This window comes from Cucurbita pepo, chromosome LG03 (genome assembly GCF_002806865.2).
Source record: "Cucurbita pepo subsp. pepo cultivar mu-cu-16 chromosome LG03, ASM280686v2, whole genome shotgun sequence".
NCBI classification, from domain to species: domain Eukaryota; kingdom Viridiplantae; phylum Streptophyta; class Magnoliopsida; order Cucurbitales; family Cucurbitaceae; genus Cucurbita; species Cucurbita pepo.
In genome coordinates, this window is record NC_036640.1 from 1,205,058 (window position 1) to 1,230,300 (window position 25,243).

General features: G+C 36.8%; 5 protein-coding genes across 5 annotated transcripts; 4 read left to right on the forward strand and 1 right to left on the reverse strand.

Moving 5' to 3' along the window:
* Positions 1 to 1,198: 1,198 nt before the first annotated feature.
* LOC111790142 (PAN domain-containing protein At5g03700) lies at positions 1,199 to 3,344 on the forward strand. The gene is made up of 2 exons (XM_023670973.1): positions 1,199 to 2,264; positions 2,447 to 3,344. The coding sequence occupies exons 1-2, from the start codon at positions 1,430 to 1,432 to the stop codon at positions 3,100 to 3,102; spliced, it is 1,491 nt and encodes a 496-aa protein (XP_023526741.1). The 5' UTR covers positions 1,199 to 1,429; the 3' UTR covers positions 3,103 to 3,344.
* A 2,745-nt stretch (positions 3,345 to 6,089) lies between these two features.
* On the forward strand, positions 6,090 to 6,989 carry LOC111791624. The gene has a single exon (XM_023673030.1). The coding sequence runs from the start codon at positions 6,090 to 6,092 to the stop codon at positions 6,987 to 6,989; it is 900 nt and encodes a 299-aa protein (XP_023528798.1).
* Positions 6,990 to 9,627: 2,638 nt separating this feature from the next.
* LOC111791807 (fructose-bisphosphate aldolase 6, cytosolic-like) lies at positions 9,628 to 11,544 on the forward strand. The gene is made up of 3 exons (XM_023673289.1): positions 9,628 to 9,775; positions 10,267 to 10,494; positions 10,555 to 11,544. Exons 1-3 carry the CDS (start codon positions 9,748 to 9,750, stop codon positions 11,373 to 11,375), a joined length of 1,077 nt encoding a protein of 358 aa, XP_023529057.1. The 5' UTR covers positions 9,628 to 9,747; the 3' UTR covers positions 11,376 to 11,544.
* A 2,134-nt stretch (positions 11,545 to 13,678) lies between these two features.
* LOC111789975 (trihelix transcription factor PTL) lies at positions 13,679 to 16,507 on the reverse strand. The gene is made up of 3 exons (XM_023670720.1): positions 15,821 to 16,507; positions 14,595 to 15,141; positions 13,679 to 14,484 (listed from the first exon to the last, which is right to left on the reverse strand). The coding sequence occupies exons 1-3, from the start codon at positions 16,252 to 16,254 to the stop codon at positions 13,897 to 13,899; spliced, it is 1,569 nt and encodes a 522-aa protein (XP_023526488.1). The 5' UTR covers positions 16,255 to 16,507; the 3' UTR covers positions 13,679 to 13,896.
* A 7,332-nt stretch (positions 16,508 to 23,839) lies between these two features.
* Positions 23,840 to 24,411, forward strand: LOC111791840 (ethylene-responsive transcription factor ERF024-like). The gene has a single exon (XM_023673336.1). The coding sequence runs from the start codon at positions 23,866 to 23,868 to the stop codon at positions 24,409 to 24,411; it is 546 nt and encodes a 181-aa protein (XP_023529104.1). The 5' UTR covers positions 23,840 to 23,865.
* The last annotated feature ends 832 nt before the right edge of the window (positions 24,412 to 25,243 follow it).

Sequence of the window (25,243 nt, forward strand, 5' to 3'; positions counted from 1 at the left end):
ATTTATCTTAAATTTAAAATTATTAATTTTCATTTCAATCTCATGACTGTTGATTAATTTCTTAGTTATTTTGGAGTGATAATTCTCCGTTAAATTAAAGTAGCACGGTCGATCAAATATGAGCGATATGTTATTTATAGAGAAGAAAAACGTGTTATGCATCACCATATAATATGTCAAATACTCAGATCTTTAAATTCATTTTCAAATAATTTCTTAAAAGATAAAATTAATAAAAAATAATAATAATTTTAAAGTCAACCATATGGACTTTTAAAAAATGTGAATGAATGAGAGAGGATCGGGCGCACGTCCTTTATTTAGGTCAACTGTGCATTAAAATAAATCCATAATTAATTTCTTTCTCAATGTCTCTTTTCAATTAAAAGAATAATAAATTATTGTATAAAACCTCGAGAAATGTTGAAATTTGATAATTAAATTATTTTTTAGGGTTAATTTTTGTAGCCATGAATAATGTATACTTGTAGTACGCATTTAATTAAATTTAAACGTGAAAATTAAATTCCCATGGTTAATAATTTAATAAAATAATGGCAGTCTTGAAATTAGAGAGACAACCAGTTGGCGGCCATGGATCACGAGTCAATTAGTTCGACTGGGCACCAACCCTTCACCCATTTTTTTCCCTTTTGGGTAGTTATGACATTGAAGAAATGGGGTTTGACTTTGCATTTAATTTTGGTTTGACTTCTTTTCGTTTACTCTCCGTGGTTTCACAACCAACCATTACCCGACATTTTATCCACATTTATCTACCAAAACAGCTCATAAATTCAAGATGTTCGATACAATATGAACCCATCATCGTTAAATTCAAATTAATAGTAAAGAGAAAAAAGAATAAAAGATTTAAACAAACAAATATTTAAATATAAGAACACAGTTGATCTCCCCCAACACATTTCAAGAGTAACCTTCGCAGTTTATGACCATAATAAATAGTCATTAGGGAATCCTAGTTTATATCACCATCCACGAAATTTATTCATATGATCTATTTACGATACGAGATTCGAAGGTTGAATGCAGAAGAAAATTAATGATACATTTTGGAAAGTGGGGCTTAGCGAGGAACAATATATGGCACTCACACTGAGCACTAGATTTGAACTTTGAGCACTAGATTTGAACTTTGAGCACTAGATTTGAACTTTGGTTTTAGGTTTCCATTACATTTCCACCATCTTTTTAATTAATTTTTCGTAGTGCGTAAAAAAGGAAAAAACATTTTCATAAAGATTGTAGATTTTGAAGCTGAGAATATTATAATATCATATAATTTTGCCTTTTTTGGTTCATCGTGCTTAGAGATCATCCACTGGCCTTAATTTAGATTTGTATATATCTTCCCTAGCTCTTCACTTTCTTTTCCGTTGTGTCTCTCTGTTTCTGTTCCGTCGCAAATATGTGCGGACTGATCACCAACTCGGCGGCGACTCACTCACGTGCCGTTTTGGCGCTTCTTTTTATCACTCTTTTCCACTTTCTCATTTCCGTATCTACGGCCGCGACTCGGCAGGAACTCGCTCGCGGCTTCAGAGCCTCGCCGGACACGGCGGTCCGGTCGTTTCAGCCTCTCTTAAACGATCCAACCGGAAACTTCTCGCTGGGTTTCCTCCGAGTTGAGGAAACTCAGCTTGCCGTCGTGATTCTCCACGTGGCGTCGTCGGAGACAATCTGGACCGTTAATCTTACAACCTTACCGGCCTGGACCGACCGTGCTCTGTTCCGGTTCGATGGCGGTTTTGTACTTTCCGATGCGGATGGGAGGGTAGTTTGGTCAACTGATACCGCCGGAGACCGGGCGGTGCTCCTGAACTCGTCGAATTTACAAATTCAGCTCGCCCGTGATCCGCCGGTGGTTCTGTGGCAGAGTTTTGACTTTCCGGCAGATACCCTGGTGGAGAATCAGAATTTCAGCTCGGAAATGGCGTTGATTTCTTCGAATAGAGCGTATTCGGCCCGATTGGGGGCCGATTTTATTGGACTGTATGCAGAGTTTAATGAAGGGAGGACCCAAATTTATTATAGACACAGAGCATTGCAAGCAAAAGCTCAGGTAATTCCCGGCGGTGGACCGATTCATCTCCAGCTACACTCCGATGGGTATCTCGGTATGTATCAAAACGGCACCGTTCCGGTGGATTTGCAAGCCTTCAATACTTTTCAGAAACCGGCGAATGGGTTCCTCCGACTCCGGCTGGATACCGACGGCAATCTCAGAGGCTTCTACTGGGAAGGTTCGTCAAAATCCATTTCAAAAGCTTTCTTCCCGTCAGTTTACATCAAAATCAAGCTAAATTATACAATATTCGTTATTTTATTTTATTTTTAAAATTTTACTGGACCGTTCATGAAATTAGTTTTAAAAAATTTAAAAACAAAAATACAAAATTAACAAATATATTTAATTTTTGAACAGGTTCCAAATGGGATTTGGTTTACGAAGCAATATCGGAGCAGTGTGAGCTTCCGAGTCCCTGCGGTTCATACGGTTTGTGCGAACCCGGCGCCGGCTGCTCATGTCTGGACAACCGGACGGTTTACACCTCTGGCCAATGTATTCCGGCGGATTCCGGCGACTTTTGCGGAAATGGGGTCTCAAAAAAAGACTTCTGGGTTCTGAGAAGGAGCGGAGTGGAATTACCGTTCAAAGAGTTAATGAGCTACCGAACCGGGTTCACCAAGGACCAATGCGAGAGCTTTTGTGAAACAAATTGCTCCTGCTGGGGCTCGCTCTACTACAACGCGACCGGGTTCTGTTATCTGGTCGACTACCCGGTCCAAACGGTGGTGGCGGTGGCCGATGGAACAAAAACCGGATACTTCAAGGTCCGGCAAGCTCCATCGAGAGCCAAATTAAAGGTGGGTCTCGAGATCGGACTCGGAATTCTGGCCGGAATCGTTGGAATCGCGGTGGTGATCCTCGGGTTCGCTAGTTACCGACAGTGGAGGCGGCGGAGGGGAATCGGGCGATTTTTCGAAGACGATGACGGGTCGGTTTCACCCGGCCCGTATAAGGATCTTGGATCCGCGAGTTTTAAATCCATTGAGATGGGTAGTGGATTTGTTCGGTGACGTAATCAGTGACGTCTTTGCGGGCTTTAGAAATGGGAAACGATAATCTTACCGACAGTGATGTAGACGCCGACCAGTTTGCATAGTTGTGGTGGGTCCCCATTTTTATTATTAATTTTTTTTTGTCTTAATTCTAGCGGAATAGTTGGCCACCCTGAGAAATATAGATTCTAGAAAGGAGCCACTATTTGACTTTTTGAATAACATTATTGTAAATTTAATTAATAACAACATATCATAACTCAATCACTAAGTTCATATAATATACTCTTATTATAGTTGTTTACTTTATTAAATATTTTTAAACTTTAAGTCATATTTTGAAATTATCATGTATTTATTAAAGTGGGTAACTAATGGAATAAATTTATATACAATAGGGTTGAAAAGTTTAATTTCTAAAGATAGAAATTAAATAATCATCCAACCATTCAAATATTAATATATTATTTAATCCATTTTTTTAGAAGGTTGTTCGTAATATTCAATTATGTTGCACCATATGTAGTATTTTAAAATATTATATTTGATTGTTGTCTTATCCACTTGGATTATTATTTGTTCATTTTCTTAAATTACTAAATTAAAAAAAAAATGTATACATAATCACGACATTTCTTTAATCGAGAGTATCTATCAAAGGAAGATTAGAACATTAACGTTTAAAAATACATATATTAATATTTTAACTAGCTACGTTGTTATTAAGCTAACAATATATCTATATATATATATCGACAAAATAAATGTTTATAAATTTTCATTTAATTAGAATAATTAATTTTAAACTAGAACTATATGCAGCCTTTGAAACAAAAAGAAGTTGGATGAGAGGATTTATTCGGTTTATTAAAAGTATTTAGAAAAACAATTATAAATAGGAAGAAGGGCCCAATTAAAACATGATCCATGATATGGACGCGGCCCAATTCCTTGGGCCCATTACAAATTGGGCTGGTCCGAACACGGCCCAGTCCACAATCCTCTTCCTCCGGCTGAGTCCGTCTCTGCCCGGTGACTGCCGCACACAGAATCTCAATGGCGGCGTCGAACTATACTCTAGTTTGACTTTTGGATTTGTAAAGGTCAACTTTGTTTGTTCTTTAAATAATGTGAGCCATTTAAATTAGTTCCTTTTATATGTCCTTTGGAAAAACAAAGTCGGTTTGTTATGTTGTGTATAAAAAAGAGTTTTTGTTTCATAGCCATCTTTTATGGGATTCCTTTACCTTTCTTATATTCCTTCTATGGAATCATTATCTCGTACCAAAATTTCATTAATTTGTTTATACTTTTTTTCGGGAACTAAATTATACATTACTTCCTCATTAGCCAACTCTCGATATTATAAATTTTAAATTTTTAACATAGTTGCGCGTTTAATAATCACAAGTTCATAAGTTCCTTTTTTTCTCGGACTTATGAGAAATATAATATTTTACCAACAACAAAATTATTTAATATTATATTATTCAATTTCCACGTCACCTAGAATATTAATTTGAGCAAACAAATTCCCAAATTTGGAGTATTTGGTATAATTGAATTTCAGCAGTAAATAAGCGAATTGATTAAAGGAAGAAGTAGATGGGTAATAAAACAAACAGAAAATTCGGCGTTTCAATATCTCTGGAATAAAACGGAAAAAAAAAAACAAAAAAACAAAAAAAAAAAAACACCTTAATTATTATTTTACTCGAAAAAACGTTTCGAAGAATATAATAATAATCGTCTACGGTTGCAGTAGATAAAAATTTAGGAAGCGTTCTTAATTGGGTGGGCCCAGATATCACTATCAACCATTTATTCTCATCATGCCATAACTTGACCCCACGTGGCACCACGTTGTTCTTCCTCTAAATCCTCCTCCTTGCTTCTCATATTTATTTAATTCAAATTGCTTTCTGTTACTTTCTCCAAAAAAAATATAATAATAAATTTAAAAAATTAAAGTAGAACTTTTAATCTAATTTAATAGAAAAAATTAGCATCACTTTTAAGATTTTATAATTCCTTGGAAATATTCTAAAATATATAATTTTATAAATTGAATGACATTTCGAAGTTTTTATATATATATTTGATATACGTCACATTAAACTCACGTCTCAATATATTTTATTACTCAAATTGGAAGTATCTTATATTTTTATTTTGTTAAGTCCATCTTTCTTATATAAAATTAAAAGTTGTCTACTTAACAACAATTATCTATTAAGATATAAATAAATGTCTATAATTGTCCGAATCCTAAGAGTAGTTAAAAAAAAAAAAAAAAAAAATCTACGTTCACTATCGTATTAACGCAATATGTTTTTTTCCTAGATTTTCATATTATTATATTAAAATTGACAATTTACATATACGGAAAAAGAAAAAAAAACATTAAAAGTTGAAAATCATTACAAAATTGATATTTTTCATTTCAATTGAGAAAGTAGGAACCTAACCTTTCTACATTTGCTCAATTTAATTTCCCATACAAAATTAGGGAAATTTTAAATAATATATAAAAAAGTGAAATTTTAAGATTTTTTAATTATTATTATTATTATTATTTTTTTTTGGATAAACATAATAATTTTGATAGACAAGGACAGAGAAAATAAAAGGTGGGATTTTGTGACATATTTGAATATTAATTATTAGGAATTCTTTATGGTCTGAGAATCATATTTATTTTTCCTTAAGACAAGAACATGGATTTCATTATCTCTCCCTTTCTATCTCTCTCTCCTCTCTCAAAAATCTATTTTTTTTTTTTAAATAAAAAATAAAAGATAATTAAGTTTAAAAAAAAAAAAAAAAAAAAAATGCAAAAGTTCGTGTGGTTTGAATAGAGATGGAAAAAGCAGAGTAAGAGAAGAGAAGCAGACATGGAAGGAAGCCATAAGAAGCACAACAAGAACTCCCTTTTTTCATCTTCACTTCTCCTCTTCCTTTCTTTAACCTTCTCTTTCCCTCTCTTCTTCTTCGTCTTCTTCCCCATGAGGAGAAGCATTGCCACCTGTTACAGTGAACACGCCGTCAAAGTCTCCGATTCTTACTGCTCCGGCCCTTCCCCTCATCCCCATGTCCCTTCCCATAATCTCCCTCTCTCTGTTTCTTCCGTTTACACAGCCGACCTCTCAACCCCCCACCACCACCACCACCTCCTCCTCATTCTTCTCCACTGGACCGCCCAACAAATGGGTCAAGCCTTCACTATCAAAATCAACTCTGTTTCCCATCCAATTCAAACCCCCAAGGGCCTCAAATCCTTCAAATCCTCTAACAATTCCCACATTTCGATCTTTTGGGACATCTCCGACGCCCGATTTGATCCCGGACCCGACCCGGCTTCTGGCTTCTACATCGTTGTCACTGTGGATTCCCAAATTGCGCTGTTGATCGGTGATCAGAGGGAGAAATTCGTGAAATTGGGGATTTTGAAACCGGATTTCGATACCCATTTCCCCAAATTCTCTCTGGTTTCTCGGAGAGAGGAGTTTTCCGGTTACGATTCGGTTTTCTCCACCAAGGCTAGATTCTCCGACAGCGGTATCCTCCACGAGATTTCGGTCAGCTGCAGCGGCGGAAAGGAATTGAACAACCAGAGGCTGGTAGTGTTAATCGACAAGAAACAGGTGTTTGAAGTAAAGAGATTGAGGTGGAATTTTCGAGGGAATCAAACCATTTTTTTAGATGGGTCGGTAGTTGACATGATGTGGGATGTTTACGACTGGCTTTTCCGCCCCGAATCAGCGGCGGAGACCACGGCGGCGGTGGCGGCGTTCATGTTCAGGACGAGGCGTGGATTGGACAGTCGGCTGTGGCTGGAGGAGAAAACGAAGCAAGAAAAGCCCGGGTTTTCTCTGTTGATTCGAGCTCGTAAAAATCCAGATTAATTAAAAAAAAAAAAATTAGTTTTAATTTTAATTTTAATTATTATTTTTTTGTGTGATTTTAATTTGGATGAATTGATTCTCTCTCTATGCTCACTCAACTCAAGAGGGAAGTATGTTGAATGTGCTTTTCTTTAGACATGGGATGTTCCTATTCTAACTTGTATAATTCTTATCAAATAAAAATGTAAATTTCAAGCTTATTTTATTATTTTCTTATTACGAACAATTAAGAAAGAAATTAGTAATTTAAAATGATAATAAATGCATTAACAAAATTGAAATGGGAATTGGGCCGATTGATTGGGTAATAATATTTGGGCTTTTGGCCCATTTCTCTGGACTCTCAAACCTTCCACGAAAGCCCAGATTCGTCTCCTCTCAAAACACGCTTCTAACAATCACCATTTTTTCAACTCTTCTAATGAGTTTAAATACGTTTAAAGCTCAATAATAATGGAATATAATTAAAAATAATAATAATTAAAAAGTATTTTTTTATGATTTAAATATTTGTATATCAAACTCACTTTTCCATAATTTTATACCATAATTTAATTGCAAATGTATACTTTACTTACTTTAATTTTTGCATTAATTTAATTTATGAAAGTTAGGATTATATTCTTAATTTGATATAATGACTTTGTTACAACTAGGAGTGGTTGTTTTCTATAGTGTCCCTCAATAATAAAGCATATGATTCTGTCAATTACTTTATATTAAAAGAGAATATGTTAATTAAACAAGTAACAATAGAATAGGGTGCAAAAACCAAGTTGAAACATGGCATAAAATAATTTTAATGAAAGAGAAAGGTGTCATGTTCACACAATTAAAGCATCCTTAAGCATGCTTAAAGTGACATATAATTTAATTAATATAAGGTGTAAAGAGTATATAGTATTGTAAAGTTAATTTATTAACTCTACTATAATATAAGCCAATGTATAAAAATCTATACTATTACTTATCTCAAGTCTGATTCAAAGATGACTCTTATGTATGGTTAAGCACAAACACAACCTAGGTTAGATTTGCGAGATCCTACATTGGTTGGAGATAGAAACAAAACATTCCTTATAAGAGTATGGGAACTTCTCCCTAACATTTGCGTTTTAAAATCGTGAGGTTAACGATGATACGTAAAGGGTCAAAGTGAACAATATTTAGTAGCGATGGGCTTGGACTATCACAAGTGGTATCAGAGCCAGACACGAGGCGCTGTGCCATCAAGGATGTTGGACTCTCAAGGAGGTGGATTGTGAGATCTCACATCGGTCGAAGAGGGGAACGAAATATCCCTTATAAAGGGTTGAAAATCTAACCAGACACCAGACACTGTGTCAGGAAGAACATTGGATCTCCAAGAGAGTGGATTGATGGATTGTAAAATCTCACGTTGGTTAAAAAGGGGAACAAAACATTTCTCATAAGAGTGTGAAAACCTAGTTAGACATGGACCACTGTGTCAATAAGGGTGTTAGACCCCAATGGAGTGGATTATGAGATACCACATCGATTGGAGAGGGAACGAAACGTTCATATAACTCTTACATGAAAGTTATACACTTTCGGAGAAAGAGAAATTTGGTTAAAAGAGTAAGACAAATTCATTACGTCTCGATTTCCATCAAACTCTTTAACTCACCTGCCTACAACATTCTTTCTAATATATTTGCAAACATTTCCTCATTGTCTTATAAAGACGATTATATTTTTCTATACAGTCGTAAGACAATAGTGAGCCACACTAATGGCACATGCACATGTCACGATCACTAGGTTGGTTTTTTTAACTTAGATGAACTAACTCTTAGGTACGTCTCCTACCAAATTTCTTATTCACTAAAAGTACAACAAACCAACCTAATTAGTTCCACTACCAAATGACTGAATATTCGTTTAACTAAGATATTTAAAATAGATGCTCGATCGACTTGTAAAGACCATCTCAAATGCCATTCAACTATTTTACGAAACACAATTAAATCATACTCGGTGCATGTAGCCACTCGTAACATGTTGGTATACTCTCTATAGATACCAACCTAGCATATGTCCAGAGCCCAGACGGAAGGTGGTCTAAATTGTGAGCTACAAATGGCGACACTCATAACCAAAACAAGCAAAACCCCTGGGTCTCTCAAACCAACTGTGGCCCATTGGCTCACTCATTTCCCCCACAGTTTTTTTTTTTCTCTTTTTTGTCCCTCCAAACTTTGACCTTCCATGCCCATAGATTTTAACCTTTTTGGAAATCACATACATTTGTCTATTTTCCCATTATAACCTTCTATCTATATAATTTTGTAAATATTAAATCCACGATGATAATATTTTTTTAAAAAAATTATATTATCGATTAAGAAAAAAAGAAGATAAATATAATTTATATTACGTTTTTAAGGTATAAAAATCTATTTAAATTATATTTTAACTAAAGAAAATAAATGAATGAAGGCTGTAAATGTTGCATATGGAATGAGAATTAATACTATTTGATGTTCTGGAATATTCTTAGGATCCCAAGAGTGGAGGGGTAAATAGTAAATTCGCAGTGATCTATGTGGAAATCCGTCTTTTCTTGCGGGAAAAGAAAGCGCCAAAACTAGTGGCGATGATTTCTCTCTTGTTTCTGCCAAACTGCTTGATATAAACGCAGAGCAGCGAAGCTCCTTTCAATTCACTGCGCTCTCTGCTTCCATCTCTTCACTCTGTTTCTTCAATTTTCTACGTTTAATCCTCATTTCCTTTGAGAATGTCTTCCTTCAAGAGCAAGTTCCAGGGTAATTCATCCCTTTCTCAAACACTTTCCATTTCTGCTTCTTTGATTTCCTCTGTTCCGATCATAATTTCATTTGGCCTTTTTTCTTATATTCTATAAGCATTTCTGCTTAATGGGTTCGTTGATCTTTGTCTTTTGGTTTAGTTTCTCAGATCTGGAGTCATTGTTCTTCTGTTTTCAGTAATTGGGTTGCACTCTGTTTGATCATTACTCTGTTTTTCTGTCGAGATCTCGAGTTAATTTGCTCGTGAATTTTCATTTGATTGTGTCCGATTATCCTCTGTTTTCTTAATTATAACGATTTCATTTCAACGTTTGAAGCAGGATTTTCGATCCATTTTAGCCATGATTCATTGTTTTGAATTTGCAACTTAATTGGGTTTCCTCTGTCTGTCTGTCTGTCTCTCTGTTTTTGTATGTTAGTTTCTGGGTTGTGGGAACAGTAATAATGGGAATAAATCTCTGGTTTAAAGGGAATTCTTGTCCATGCAGATGAGCTCATTGCCAATGCTGCCTACATTGGCACTCCTGGAAAGGGTATCCTTGCTGCTGATGAATCAACTGGTACCATCGGCAAACGTCTAGCAAGTATCAATGTTGAGAATGTTGAACTGAACCGACGTGCGCTCCGGGAACTCCTCTTCCTCACGCCCGGCGCCCTTCAATATCTGAGCGGAGTTATCCTGTATGAGGAGACTCTGTACCAGAAGACAGCGGCAGGTAAACCGTTTGATTTTGGGTGTGTTGATGTTTAGCTTTCTAATTTGATTATTTCTGCAGGCAAGCCGTTTGTTGATGTGTTGTTGGAAGGCGGCGTGTTGCCTGGCATCAAGGTCGACAAGGGTACCGTTGAACTTGCTGGTACTAATGGCGAGACAACCACACAGGGTCTTGATGGCCTTGCTCAGCGCTGCCAAAAGTACTACCAAGCCGGTGCTAGGTTCGCCAAATGGCGCGCTGTCCTCAAGATTGGCCCAACCGAGCCCTCGCAATTGTCTATCAATGAGAACGCTTATGGCCTGGCTCGATACGCTGCCATCTGCCAGGAGAACGGCCTTGTTCCTATCGTTGAGCCGGAGATTCTCGTGGATGGTCCTCACAGCATTGAGAAATGCGCAGAGGTGACAGAGCGTGTTCTTGCTGCTTGTTACAAGGCTCTCAACGATCACCACGTCCTTCTCGAAGGAACCCTGTTGAAACCCAACATGGTAACCCCTGGATCTGACGCTGCCAAGGTTGCTCCAGAAGTGATCGCTGAGTACACTGTGCGGGCTCTACAACGCACCGTCCCTCCAGCAGTCCCTGCCATAGTTTTCTTGTCAGGTGGGCAGAGCGAGGAGGAGGCAACCGTGAACCTGAATGCAATGAACAATGTGAAGGGGAAGAAGCCATGGTCGCTGTCTTTCTCGTTCGGACGTGCCCTTCAACAGAGTACTCTGAAGGCATGGGCAGGAAAGGAGTCGAATGTTGTGAAGGCCAGGGCTGCTTTCTTGACAAGGTGCAAGGCCAACTCGGAGGCCACGCTTGGAACGTACAAGGGTGATGCCAAGCTCAGCGAGGGTGCGGCAGAGAGTCTCCATGTCAAGGATTACAAATACTAAATATGGTTGTATGTTGAGGGACAACAATAAGCCTTTTGCTTGAGGCATTGTTGAGTGAGCTGCTCTGCTTTCCTTTTCTTTCCGTTGTAAAACAAATGAAGACAAAGCTACCGTTATTTGTGTTACCAAATAACTCAAATGAATCAATATCATTAATTCTCCTCGATAATATTATCATTCTCTTGGGCCGATCCTATTATCCAGGCCCAAGACCAAGCCCAAATATATTAATTATTTGTCGGGGGTGCACAGAGAGAAGGTGACGTTGGAGTCAGTCAAGGTGGGTCTTCTCAAAGTCAAAGAGGTATTTATTATTTAAATATTCTGAGAAGAGAGATAAGGTGAAGGACCATTAAGAATGGAATAGAGTGAGTGGAAGTTTGAAATTGTGAAAGGAAAGAGGGCGACAATGGCAGATATCCATATTCATAAGAAGTGTGTTTTGTGAGTGAAAGTGGAGACCAAACCCCTTACAAGTGTTGACTCACAACTCTTATCCCTTCCTTATTCAACCATGATGTAATCCTCCATTTCTATGTCTCTCTTTCTTTCTACACCGTTACCTCGACTAGTGTCTACCAGGTTGAGATGGTCAAAATACTTGCCGGTTATCCCGACCCAGATCGCCAGGTTTGTTGGGAGGGAATTCCACAATGACTAATTAAGGAGAGGATTATGGGTATGTTGTATCATACCATTATGGAGATTCATGATTTCTAACACAGTCTCAATAGGATCCTCAAATGTCGAATAAAAAAATTCCGAGTCTCGAAAGTGTTAGTCAAAAGTGACTCAAGTGTACTTTATTAGAGGGCTCTAAAGAAGGAGTTGAGTCGTGATTAAAGGGAAGTTGTTCAAGGCTCCATAAGCTTCAAGGGAGGCTATATGGTGTATTTTGTTCGAGGGGAGAATTGCTAGGAGGGAGTCCCATATTGGCTCATCTCCAATGTTACAGCTTTTTTTAAAAGAAAGAGAAGGAATCTTAGGTTATCTCTTTGAATCTATAGATTTATAAGAAGTAAGTTAACTCTCATTTTCTAAACACCCATTACCGAACTTAGATTAAAAAAACATACACATAAGTCGATGAGATATTGTATGTAAAAAGTACGATTAAAGAATATTTAAACTTAAGATTAAAATAATAATGTAAATCTAGAGATTGGAAGAGAATGATTCAAGTGATTAATTAATCATTTATTTAATTTTTTTAATAATATGTATTTTGTAATTATTTATAGGAAAAACTGTTGGCATCTCCAATAGTAATAAGGACTCATTGGAACTATTTTGTTCAAACACACACTCTATAGTCCATCTCTGCCACATCCTTAAAAACGACATTTTCTCATTTAAGGAACCTCATGTTTGTCCAAACCTAATCCATGCATTATTTTCCCTATTGTGTCATGCCCTTAAAAATAACATTAAAAATTTCGAAATCCACGAGAGTTTGACTCTTGGTCCTTTGTAAATAATATTTAGCTCATAAATTTATTAAGATTCAAAATATAATTTAAGGACTCGAGTTTAATATATCATAAATAGACTCATCCTTATTAACGTTATTATGTTAGGCTATGATAATATTAACGTTATTAAGAAACTTAAATCTGATTGATGTCTATTTTTAATTAATTGTAAAATTGATGATTTTTTTTTTTTTTTAATTTTTTTATTAGGGTATGTAATAATGGAAGAAGACACTGGTGAGGAACAGACATATTTGTCTTCTCAAAGATAGAAAATTAGCAATAAATTTAGAAAGCACATGCATAGCAGCAAAAATTGACCATGCAGACATATATATTATTATTATATATTTCCTTTTTCTTAATTATTTGCAGTTAAAATTAGAAGAAAAAAAAAGATAATTTGGATGAAAGCGCGACCGCTCAATCCCACCACTAGCGGTTATAGTTGGTTTTGACTCGTTACGTATAGCCGTCAGTCTCACAGTTTTAAAATGCTTCGACTAGGGAGAAGTTTCCATACCCTTATACGAAATGTTTCGTTCCCCTCTCCAACTGACGTGAGATCTCATAATCCACCTCCCTTGGAGGCCAGCGTCATCACTAGCACATTGCTCGGTGTTTTGACTCTTATATCATTTGTAATAGCTTAATCTCACTACTTGCCGATATTATATGTTTTGACCTGTTACGTATCACTGTCAGCCTCACAATTTTAAAATATAAATATTAGGGAGAGGTTTTCACATATTTAGAGGTAAGGCTTCGTACCCCTCTTCCATCGATGTGAAATCTCACGTAAATAAACAAAAGAGAAAAAAAAGAGAGGGAAAAAGAAAAACAATATTTGATTTAATTTGCAATAATAATTGTTGGATGAAGAAATCCCCATGAACTTAATATAATATATTCAATAATTATCAAATCCCAACCAGCTAAACCCTAGACCAGACACTGAATCTCTCTCTCTCTCTGTCTCTGACCATGTAGCTGTAATGGATTCCATTGTCAAAGTCTTTCAAGTTTTGCATAATGACTTCATCATTAGCTCAACTTTGGTCACTTCCATTGTTGAGTTTCAGACCAAAATTTTCCCACAAACCAGATTGAGACTGATCACCTTCACCCATCAAGAACCGAAAGCAACTATCTTGCACCACATGGCTGCCACTACCCCCGCCGCCCCCACCGCCAGCGTTCGAGCTGTTAGGACTTTGTTCTTTGATCTCGGCACCACCGCCGCAGGGTCCTCCGCCGCTGTAGAGGGAGGAATCTGTTTGGAAGTAAAGATTGTAGGTGGTGGCTGATCTTGAATTCTCCTTGCGTTTCTTGTTGCCTTCATCTATTGTTTTCCTTTGGTAATTATTGTTGTCTACTAGTTCTCTACCGGTGTTGTTGTTTAGTATTTCGCTCCCGTCTTCGTTTTGGTTATCGCTGTTATTCCGATGACGCTCCGGTGCGATTAATCCGTGGTCGGGCGACGAGTTGTAGTCTCTCAATTCTCGTCCCGTTAGCCTTTGCAATGCCTCCATTAATGCTGCATCTCTAGCCTCTATCCATGCTCTCTCCTTTGCCCAAAAGCTCCTCTCTCGGTCCATCCTCGACACTTCTTGTCTCCTCCATTCCTCCTCACGAATCTGAAAAAAAAAACACAAATAATTGGATCAAAGGATTGCAAATTCAAATCCAAATTGAAATTGAAATTGAAATTGAAATTGAAATTCATATTCAATGCATTGTACAATACCATTCTATCCTTTTCCTTTTGTTCAAGAGTTTTCATGAGCTTCTCCAACCAAGCCTCTTGTTTATCAATGAGCTTCCTCATTTGCGAGTCGATAAACTGTTTGATCTTCGCCTTCCAGCATTTCCCGCCTCGTCGTTTCCGTCTCTTCTCGACCGAATCGTTGTCCATAATGCCAACCGAGCCGAGGTCATCGTTGTCATCAGACGAGGCTGAGGTTTCAAACTCGGACGTGTTAGAGAGGCTGAGGCTGTCACAGTAATGCTTCTGTTGAGCTTCGTAGCTCATTGGTAGAGCGGTGGTCGGATTGTTAGTCCCATTTTGTTGGAAGCTAAGGTTGCTGTCTCCAACAAAATGGGAATCTGGAAGTTGAGCTGAATTGGTTGTTTCACCATAGAGAGCTTCCAACTGCCTGAAGAATCTGTAGTTCTTACCATCTTGTCTTCCAGCTTTGCCTTCCTTTGTCTTTTTGTAATATTTATACAAATTCTCAAACTTTTCTCTGCATTTTTTCCCACTTCTTTGATAATTGTGTTCCTCAGCCATGATTCTGAAACAAAAACAACATCTTTTTAATCAACAAACAATTTTTATTAATGATTCATGTCANAAAAAAAAAAAAAAAAAAAAAAAAAAAAAAAAAAACCCTAGATTTCAAAATCACATTTGCCCCCAAATTCTAACAAAATCTTCATCTTTCTTGCTCAAGAACCAAAATCAAAGCCAAGAACTATGCATTTTTCAAACAATAAACAAGAACAAAGCTTTGATCAATTTCAAGATCACCAAATTGGGTTTCAAAAACCCTCTAATTATATTATTATTATTTCAAAAAGTGAAAAAAAAAAAAGAAAAAAAAAATGGAAACTTTGGAGTGAAAGACAGTGGCACAAGTCCTGTCTCTCTTCTTTCTAGAAAGTAGATTCTAAGACAACGTTAAGAAAGCAAACCAAGCAGCTGAATTCATGTAGAGTGTATGGTCATTTTCAAAATTTAAAAACATTGGAAACCAAACTCAAAACCCTCTTTAAAAAAAATAAAAAAAAAATCAAAAAAATCAAAACTTTTCTTCTTTTGAGACACGAAATTAGAAAAGGAATGAACACCCAATCTCAAATTCCGGAACTTGTTGTGTATTAATGAACATGTTTGTTTGTTTGTTTTAATTTATGCTCCAAAAGAAAGAATCAGGGAGTTTTAAATAACATGAAGATATTATAAATAGATACCTTGAAACTTCATCCCAAAGGGGTCCTTTTTGGTTGGCTTCTTTGAACTTAGAATCGAGTCGAGATCTGATATCCAAGAGAGTGAGAGTTTCCTGGCGAGGCCATCGGGGCGTGGCGCAGTCGGCAGCGAGTGAGGCAGTTTCGAGTTCGAAGGCAGTGGGAGCTGTTGGAGCGGAGACGACGGCAGGGGGCGTGGCAGTGGAATCGGAGCGGAAGTCGGGGAGAGGATCACGTGGCATCATCATGATGAGGTCGTAAGGGGTATGATGGTGGTGGTGGTGGTGGCGGAAGGCGGCGGCGGGGGAGGAAGTGGAGGAAGAGGAGAAGAGATCATGGTGGGGAATTGAGGAAGAAGAGGGGAAATGGGAGCGAGATGGAGGTGTAGTCATGAGGTGGCGGAGATCGGAGAGGGCATATTGATCATCCATTTCCATGGGAAGCTTGAGAGTGTGAGATAAAAAGAAGAGGTGAAGAAAAAAAAAAAAATTAAAAAAAAAATGGAAAATTAAAAAAAAAGGGAAGAGAAGAAATGAAAGGGTAGCGGCAGGCTCGGATCTTGTCGTCCACGAAAAAGCTAGAATTTACGCAGTGGAGTCAGGACGATGGTCCCATGTCTATGTCTAACACTCTCTATGTTCTTCTTTTCTCTCTCTCTCTCTCTCTCTCTCTCATATAATTTCATTCCGAGAGGGCGCGAGTTAGATGTAAAGGTTAAACGGCCGAGCATGAGCTAGAACTATATTAGCTATTGTCTTCTTTGAATTTTTCCTTTCGGACTTTCACTTAATGTATTTAAAACGCATTTGCTAGAGAGAGTTTTTCACCCCCTTAAAAATAATGTTTCGTTCTCCTCTTCAACTGATGTAAGATCTCACGACTCACTCTTTTCTGGGGCTAGCATCCTCGCTGGGGCTAGTACTCGTTCCCCTCTTCAATAGTTGTGGGTTCTCATAAAAATAAAAGGGTTTGTGAGATTCCATGTCAGTTATGGAAGAGAACGAAACATTTTTTTTACGAGAGTGTAGAAACCTCTTACTAACCTATACGTTTTAAAAACTTTGAAGGAAAGTCCAAAGAGGACAATTTCTGTTAACGGTGGACTTGAGGTGTTACAAATAATAACAGAGCTAGATAGTGGACGATGTGCCAACGAGGAGATTGAGCCCCGAAGGGAGGTGGACACGAGGCGGTGTGCCAGCAAAGACGTTAAGCCCCAAAAGGAGGTGGATTAGGAGTCCTAGATCGATTGGAGAAGAGAACGAGTGCTAGCGCGAACACTGGATCCGAGGTGGATTGTGAGATTCCACATCAATTGGAGAGGAGAATGAAACATTTTTTTTTTTTATAAGTGTGTGAAAACCTAACCCTAGTAGATACGATTTTGGTAGAGCAACAGGACACCAAACGACAAGTCGAGTAAAGACGAGGTGGGTGTGGCCTCATGAGCATTGCTCATGTTTACGGTGCTTAGGATTCTGACTTTTTGACTTGTCGCATTCCCATTCTTTTTCCTACGCGCTCTGCCATGTCACCCCACTTCAACCACGGCGTCGTTTCATTAACTTTCTCTTCCACCAATCACAACTCCAGTCAACCTGGTCAATTAGAATAGTCAACCCAAGCTACCACAGAATCAAAGTGGTCATACATTCGCCTTTTAGTTTCCATTTCTTTTCCCTATATTTTTTTATTTCTAATAATTTTCCTTAAAAACTTGTGTTCCATAATTTTTTTTATTTTTTTATTTTATTTTCAACCCACCTTTTCTAATGAATTAGAATGATTATTGATACTAGCTCGTGTTTATATAGTCGGTTTGATCGTAAGCTATTGAGTCGAGTGACTGGATTTGAAAAATAGTCTACACATGACTTTCTTTAGTTCATTTTGAAAGCAAAACCACCCCTACCTTCGTAAGAATACAAGGAGGATCCCATTACCTTAATACTATAGAGAGATTGTAACAGTCCAAGTCCACACCGTTAGTAATTATTGTCCGTTTTAGCTTGTTATAAGCCATGTTTCGTTCAACTCTCCTACTGATGTAGGATCTCACAGCCCGTACCCTTCTTCAATCGATGTGGAATCTCACCATCCACCCTTCTTGTCAGCACACCGCCCAATGTTTGGTTATGCTACCATTTGTAACAGCCCAAACCCTCCGCTAATATATCCGTTTAGCCCGTTACATATCGCCATCAACTTCACGATTTTAAAACACGTCTATTAGAGAGAGTTTTCCAGACTCTTATAAGAAATGTTTCGTTCTCCTCTCCAACTGATGTGGGATCTCACAGAGATTGAGTTTATTGATTACAGTGTAAAGTAAAGCTATGAATTAAAAAGTCGACATTATCGTACCATAATACGAACATGGACTCGAAACCCTAGAGTAAAAGGGAGTTAGATTATTTGATATTTGGTGAATGGGGGAATGGAGGAGATATGGGCGTAGGAAATGCAAAAGGAAGAGCAATAATTGAAAAGAAGAGAAGTACTATAAGTGAGAAGAGGGTAAGAGAGGGTTTGAAAGGGGTGAGGGGGCTGTGATCGGCTGCCTGTTTGTGTGTTGGGCTGTGGCTCTGATGCATGTGGAGCCCCTTCCCTTTTCCTTTTCTTTTCAATAACTTTGTCAATGAATTCAAACCACAACCCCACCATTTCCCATCTGACCCATCTGATTTTTCAAACCTCATTGCACATATTTTCCCCTATCTACTCTCTCATCACCTTTTGTACTCTTCCCATTTTCCTTATTATTTTAAACCCATCAACATTCACTTTTTTCCTCTCAAACCCGTGTCGAGTCAAGTTATGTACTCTCGGCAAAAAAAAAAAAAAAAAACATCTCGAAACACCGCACGATCTATTATTGCAGAGTGTTTAGTCTCGAGACACATATTCTTTGTCCATTAACGAGAGGTTTTCATACTTTTACAAGGAATGCTTCGTTCTTCTCTCTAACTAATGTGAGATTTCATAGATAGAAATTTACTAGTTTGTGATATTGATTTTAAGGATTGGAGTATATGGGTCGATATTTCTCTCTCCTATTTGGTGTAAAAGTATTTTATAATGCGACATTATTGAAGAGACGATTTATGAATTAAAGATTTAGATACGTGTTGTGTATTAAATGTTAGCCATGGAGCTGTTGCTTTCCCCCATCACTTTCTCATTCAACACTCAAGAGGTACAAAAGAGTATTCATAAGTGCTGAAGAAGTTCTCATGTTCTGATCCACTTGCTCCATTCTTTCAGTTGGTTTGCAGTGAATTTGCTTATTGCCATTGATGGGTTGCAACAAAGCCAGAAAGCAACCTATTTTCTTTCATTTTTTCACTCCTTTCCGTAAAACAAACAAATAAAAATTACCACTCGAGAACACTTGTTTGAGACTCGAATTACTCTACAAATAGATTCATCATATCAAATTCTTACCATGCAACTTAACCCTAATAGTAAAGAATCACACGAAAGAAAAAGGAAAGTTTGGATTACTTTATGAAATGATATGTCGAAGAACTCTCGACCTACTCACTTATTTTTACAAATCACGATCTTACAAAACTCCATAGATTCACATACTTATATGCCAACACATCCATATAGGCATCCACAAGCCAGTTACCGGACGGTGAGAGGCATTTTCGGAATAGGGCTAGACCATTTTCATAGTAGATGCGTTCTAAAACCATAAGGTTGACGGCAATACATAACGGGTCAAAACAGACAATATTTGTTACTATATCCTAGTCCAATTCATCACCTTTTTCCAAAATCTCAACGAGGATCTATACATCCCGTGAAAACTTGCAAAATTGGGACATACCGTGTGTGATCGAACACAAAGTAGAGAAACTCGATGATTCGAAAAGGCGTAAATGGGTGGGGTGAAAGCAATGAAAAGAAAAGAAAAAGTGGAAGAGATAGATAGATAGAGGGGGGATGTAAGAGTGCAGGAGAATCTGAGAGCGTGTGGGAGAGAGAGAGTCAGAGGGAAATAGGGGAAGAGAGAGAGAGAAGTGGGTAAGTTTGGTTTTGGAAGAGCAGAACGTTCCATCCATGCATTCGCTACAGTTCCCTATTTATAATAATAACAACAAAAAGCATGCACGAGTGGCCCTTATACTCCGCTGTTCAGGTGCTGCCCCTTCTGCCCCTTCTGCCCCTTTTTTCTTTCTTCTTTTCTTCTCACCCCCCTCAACTTCTCCTTATTTACGTTTCTCCCCCTTTCTTTGCAATTTGGCCCCCCCACTCCTTTTAGCTGGCAATCACCCACTAAACATTGCCCATTTTTTCATTTTTTCTAAATATCATTATCTTCTACATTCTTTTTTTAATTATAAAATGAAAAATCACCTTTTTGTACAATCGGATCCCAGAAAAGGAGTGGGACCCACACTGATTGCTATTTTTTTATTATTATTATTATTATTATTATTATTATATATTTACTACTCTATTGCCAATAGTGAGAACCAATATATTTTATTTATTTATTTATTTATTTGAGAAGAAAAGAGTAAAGAGTCAAAATGGGGTTTGATTGCTTGGTGGCAAAAGCAAAGAAAAAGGGAAGAGAATGATTTTAAGGGAATAATAATAATAATAATAATCATATATAAACGACCTCATAATCATGAACTACAGTGGGTTGTGAGATCTCACATGAGTTGAAAAAGATAACGAAGTATCTTATAATGATATGGAAACCTCTCCCTAACATATACGTTATAAAATTGGGAGGCTGATGTCGATACATAACGAGTCAAAACGTATAACAGTGGGCTTGAGCTGTTATGACTCCATAATAAAGCTAAACCACCATCTTTTTAATGCCTAAAGTGTCTTTGTTTTCAATCATCAAATCTCATCGACCACTAAAATTGGTCTCCCTTTCAAAACATCTCTACACATTTTAAAATATTCTCGTTTTAGTCTCTTCACTTTTAGGGTTAAAAATTGAAAGATTTGACATATAAAAAGTTATAATGTAGCGTGTTATTCTTTTGGTAAAGCGGTAAGCTTTATCTCTAATTGTGTGAATTTTTGTATGATTTCTTTTATCTTATCAAAACGCAAGTGGGTCTAGTTTCAAAATCTAGCTAGACCTATTACGGCTATGTGGAGAAAATCCAAATTCTCGATAGGAAAGAAACCGAAAGTATATTTAAAGGGATGGAAAAAAATAAAATTCATATAGTCCAAAAATTAGGTTAATCTTTTGTTGGATTGTGTGAAACACATCAAGTACTAACAACGATAAAGTCTCGTAATTTGATAGATTTTTGTTAGCGAGAATTTGATAATTAATGTTACCCAAAAGAAATAGAATGGTTGAGAGAGAACAAATATGGTGAGGCAAAGCAATGCCAATATGGAAAGGTTGAGTTTGGGATTTCCATATTTAATTTCAAACAAAAGAACAAAATTAGGAAAAGGACAAAACAAAAAAAAATTAAAAAAAGAAAGCCCAAGCCCAAGCCCAAGCCAAAGCCCAATAGCCATGAAATGGGCCATTTCCAAGGCCCTGAAAATTAATACTAAAATTTATTACCTCGAGAATTGTTGAAATATTAAAAAATAAAAATAAAAATAAAATAATAATTTTTTATTTAATAAATATGGATTTGAGTGGTTAAACCCATTATTAAGTTTGTTTCTTTATGCAAATCTACCACGTTCAACAACGTAGCGAACCGATCGATTAATATAGTCAACCTTATTGTTATGCATGATAAATAAATATCGACTCATTAAATTTAATGTGTGGGAGACTGATCACGTTCTCACAATATTATATTTATTTTTAATCTTATAAATGTAAATGTCATTACTGATTTCAAAAAATTGAAATAAAAAGGAGAAAGATAATATGTTGATTGTCGAAAGGAAAATTCCGTCCCCTTTCTTGAGGGCGAATTAGTTCAAACGAACACATCTCAAACAATCAAAAACTTGAAAGAAAATAAAAAGTAGTAAAATAATGTCTTCGATGTCCCAACATGACAAAGAAATGAAAAGGGAGTTCATGAATCTAACATCGTAACAATTTGAAACAACTCCAAACAAACGCGTCTCATGAAGAAGAAAAGAATTCCACGCGCTTCTACGTCTTTTCAACTTTATCGATTAAGACTAGTCTAGGGCAAATCAATGATAGAATCAGTTTCTTCGAGACTATCTCTAATGGGTGAAATTTTTTTATTTGAGGTTAGAGCCGGAGAGAAATCACGGTGACAATTAAAAATTAATATTATTACTTTAGAAAATTACTTAAAATTAGGCTAAACTAGGGATGTACATGGGTTGATTTCCAAAAAGGTTTCAGACCAACCTAAAATTCTAAGTTGGTTAGGTCAATGACCTGAGCAATTTTAATAAAGTTTACAATCTAACCCAACTTTAAACTCCTACATATTCACAATACATGTTACACGAGTATCTAAATTTTATAAAATTCAAATATTAAATATTTACGAATAATAATGCATCATTAACATAGGATAAGAACGTTAAAATTTCTTAATCCTTTTTAAAGCAGAGTAGAGTTGGGTTAAGGGGGACTAGAACCCTATTTTTGAGTTCGTTGGGTTGACTTGACAAAAAAAGAAAGTCTAACCCACCTAACCGGACCCAACTTTTATGTTTTGGATTGGTGGAATTATCAAATCATATGGACATTCCTAAACGTATGTTACATAAGTATGGCGAAAATTCATGCACGGTTTTCATTTATGAGGCAAAACCCCAAAAGCTAATCAACCCCAATATAATAGATTAAAAAAAAGTGTAGCTACTAAAATTGAAAGAACATCAAACATTAGAGAATAAAATTAAAAGAATTTATTGATGGAGTTACATGTAATATATAATATTAATTTGTGTAGAAACCCCATTTTTCAACTTGTATAAAACATAATGATGGTGAAGTTAGAAACCACTGTTTTAATTAGGTGATTAGTCTCTCACTAATCTACTGTTTCTTTTACTTCACATGCAAGCTAATCCCTTAAAAAGGATTTATAAATTAATAGGTTTGGCGCTAATTACATGTTTAATTTTTAATTAATTAAGGATGGTTTCATAATGCCAAATATTTAATATAATTAAGCCTATAGTTGTGATGCATGTTTAATCTCTTCATCTGGTTGGTTTAATATCAATCACTTTCCTCAATTACACTAATACATTATTAATCATGTGACTAAGTTATTAAACCTATTAAAGCATCATATTTTTATTATCATCTCTAATTCTATCTTGCATTGTCGTATATATATATTTTTTTTTATACAATTCATAATGTAACGAATCATGTCCAAGATTCGAAATCTGGAGTATGTACGACATGGTCATGTTACCTACTATTTGGTTCTTAAAAGTGAAGACTATACCCACAGACTAACACGAGTTATTCCAACATACTTTGTTCTCACTTACATGCATCCTAAGAAAATGCTCAGCTCAACGTGAATTGTTCCAAGCAAAACACACTTAATTACAGAGTTGCTATGATTGAGCCACAAAAAAGGAAGGTGCATCTTGTTGGGACACTCTTGTATCCTATTCTTAGGATCACTCTCATTTAGATGTGGTATTGGTTTATTCAGGAAGAAAATTTAGGGTTTTGTGTGTAATGTAATTAAAAATTAGGGTTTTTTTTTAGGTTTGTGTTTATGAGTAGGGTTTTTGATGGTGTAAATGAATGTAATTTCCCACAATGTTTGGACCAATTGGGTTTGTCCACGTAATTGAGATTAAGACCCCAAATCTGTGAACTAAAATTCCATATCCATAGTATGTTTAAATTTTGACGTTATAAAAGTTTGAAAAAAACAAATCCATTTGTGTTTTGTCCCCAAAATCACCAAGCTGTCTCCGCCTGTGCCTTCCACCCAAACGCTCATCAGACCTCCGTTCATCTCCAACTGGTCTGCACTCTCCTCCTCCTCCTCCCTCCATTTCCCCGCCCCCATAAATGGCTTCCCTCCACCATCCTCTTCAACCTCACCGCCGCCTCCCTCCTCCTCCTAACCTCCATGTCTTCCTCCGGCCGCCACCCCATCTACAAAGGCATTCGCCAGCGCACCACCGGCAAATGGGTCTCCGAAATTCGCGAGCCAAGGAAACCCAACCGAATTTGGTTAGGAACCTTCCCAACCGCTGAAATGGCCGCCGTCGCATACGACGTCGCAGCCCTCGCCCTCAAAGGCCAGGACGCCGAGCTCAATTTCCCCAATTCCGCTGCTTCTCTCCCTGTCCCCGCCTCTCGCTCTGCTTCTGATATTCAAGCTGCCGCCGCATCCGCCGCCGCTGCACTTGGCGCAGCGGCAGCCGCCATGGAGGCACGCAATAATAACGGTCGCGGCCGTAGTAACTTCTCTGCAACTAACTCTGCGTACGGAACAAGATACAACGAAAATGAATTGGGAAATCAGTTCGTTGATGAGGATTTAATCTTCGATATGCCTAATGTTCTAATGAACATGGCCGAAGGAATGCTTCTTAGCCCTCCCCGTTTCAATGTCCACGGCAATGACGACCGCGACGACGGCGGTGATCAAACCCTTTGGAACTTTCCCTAAACAACATTAATAATATACTTACAACTATATAACATAAAAACATATATATACATATTATGTATAAAATTATAAACTTTGTATATCCATATATATATATATATATATAAAGGGAGGTGCTGTTATATGGTACCCTTCATATTAGTTTCTTTAATTATACTTCTTGTTCTTCTTCAGCCGCCATGGGAGAACCATTGAAAAAAGCAAAAGCACACACTGAAGCAAGTTGGGAGGTTAAGTCAGTTGGATAATGAGAGCTCTAATTCAACAGGGAATTTAATTTCTAAGCATATGTGTGGTTCCTATTTTATCTATCTTTTTAATAATATTTATATGCTACTCTAAAATGTAACAAAAATTTGTTAAATTACGCCTTTTATATTTTAGATTTGAATTTAATTTTAGTTTGACTCGTATCATATAATCAAATTAATGACTACTTATACGTAAAATTAGACTTAATTTTACGTAATAAAGGTTGGAAGAAGACTAAAGGAGAACAAGATATAAAAAGGGATACATACTCGACTATGCCATGGACCGAAAGCCCACGTGGCCACTTCGATCAAGGTCGAGGAGGGTGGGTCCAAAATGGCTCAAATTCCTTCTAGGTGTGTTCTCAAGCATACCCCTAATTTAGAAAGATCTTGGAGCTCACTTCGTAATTTCATTTTATGACTTAAGCATCGAAATGGGTGTGTCAAACATCACTTCGATTTACACTAATCATTTTCATTTTGATTTTTCTCAAATTGGTTTTAGTCACATTTTTAATTGGAATATGAAGATAAACTAAAATGATATAGAAGAAATTTGTGTGATAAAAATGAGACAA

What these genes read in the sequence shown, in the direction of transcription:
- LOC111791624 (XM_023673030.1), top strand. Translation starts at nt 6,090, where the DNA reads ATGAGGAGAAGCATTGCCACCTGTTACAGTGAACACGCCGTCAAAGTC.
- LOC111790142 (XM_023670973.1), top strand. Translation starts at nt 1,430, where the DNA reads ATGTGCGGACTGATCACCAACTCGGCGGCGACTCACTCACGTGCCGTT. An exon ending in CAGAGGCTTCTACTGGGAAG is followed by an intron (nt 2,265 to 2,446) that starts GTTCGTCAAAAT and finishes ATTTTTGAACAG; the next exon opens with GTTCCAAATGGGATTTGGTT.
- LOC111791840 (XM_023673336.1), top strand. Translation starts at nt 23,866, where the DNA reads ATGTCTTCCTCCGGCCGCCACCCCATCTACAAAGGCATTCGCCAGCGC.
- LOC111789975 (XM_023670720.1), bottom strand. Translation starts at nt 16,254, where the DNA reads ATGGAAATGGATGATCAATATGCCCTCTCCGATCTCCGCCACCTCATG. An exon ending in CTTTGGGATGAAGTTTCAAG is followed by an intron (nt 15,142 to 15,820) that starts GTATCTATTTAT and finishes TTTTTGTTTCAG; the next exon opens with AATCATGGCTGAGGAACACA. An exon ending in AAAAGGAAAAGGATAGAATG is followed by an intron (nt 14,485 to 14,594) that starts GTATTGTACAAT and finishes TTTTTTTTTCAG; the next exon opens with ATTCGTGAGGAGGAATGGAG.
- LOC111791807 (XM_023673289.1), top strand. Translation starts at nt 9,748, where the DNA reads ATGTCTTCCTTCAAGAGCAAGTTCCAGG. An exon ending in CTTCAAGAGCAAGTTCCAGG is followed by an intron (nt 9,776 to 10,266) that starts GTAATTCATCCC and finishes TTGTCCATGCAG; the next exon opens with ATGAGCTCATTGCCAATGCT. An exon ending in GTACCAGAAGACAGCGGCAG is followed by an intron (nt 10,495 to 10,554) that starts GTAAACCGTTTG and finishes TTATTTCTGCAG; the next exon opens with GCAAGCCGTTTGTTGATGTG.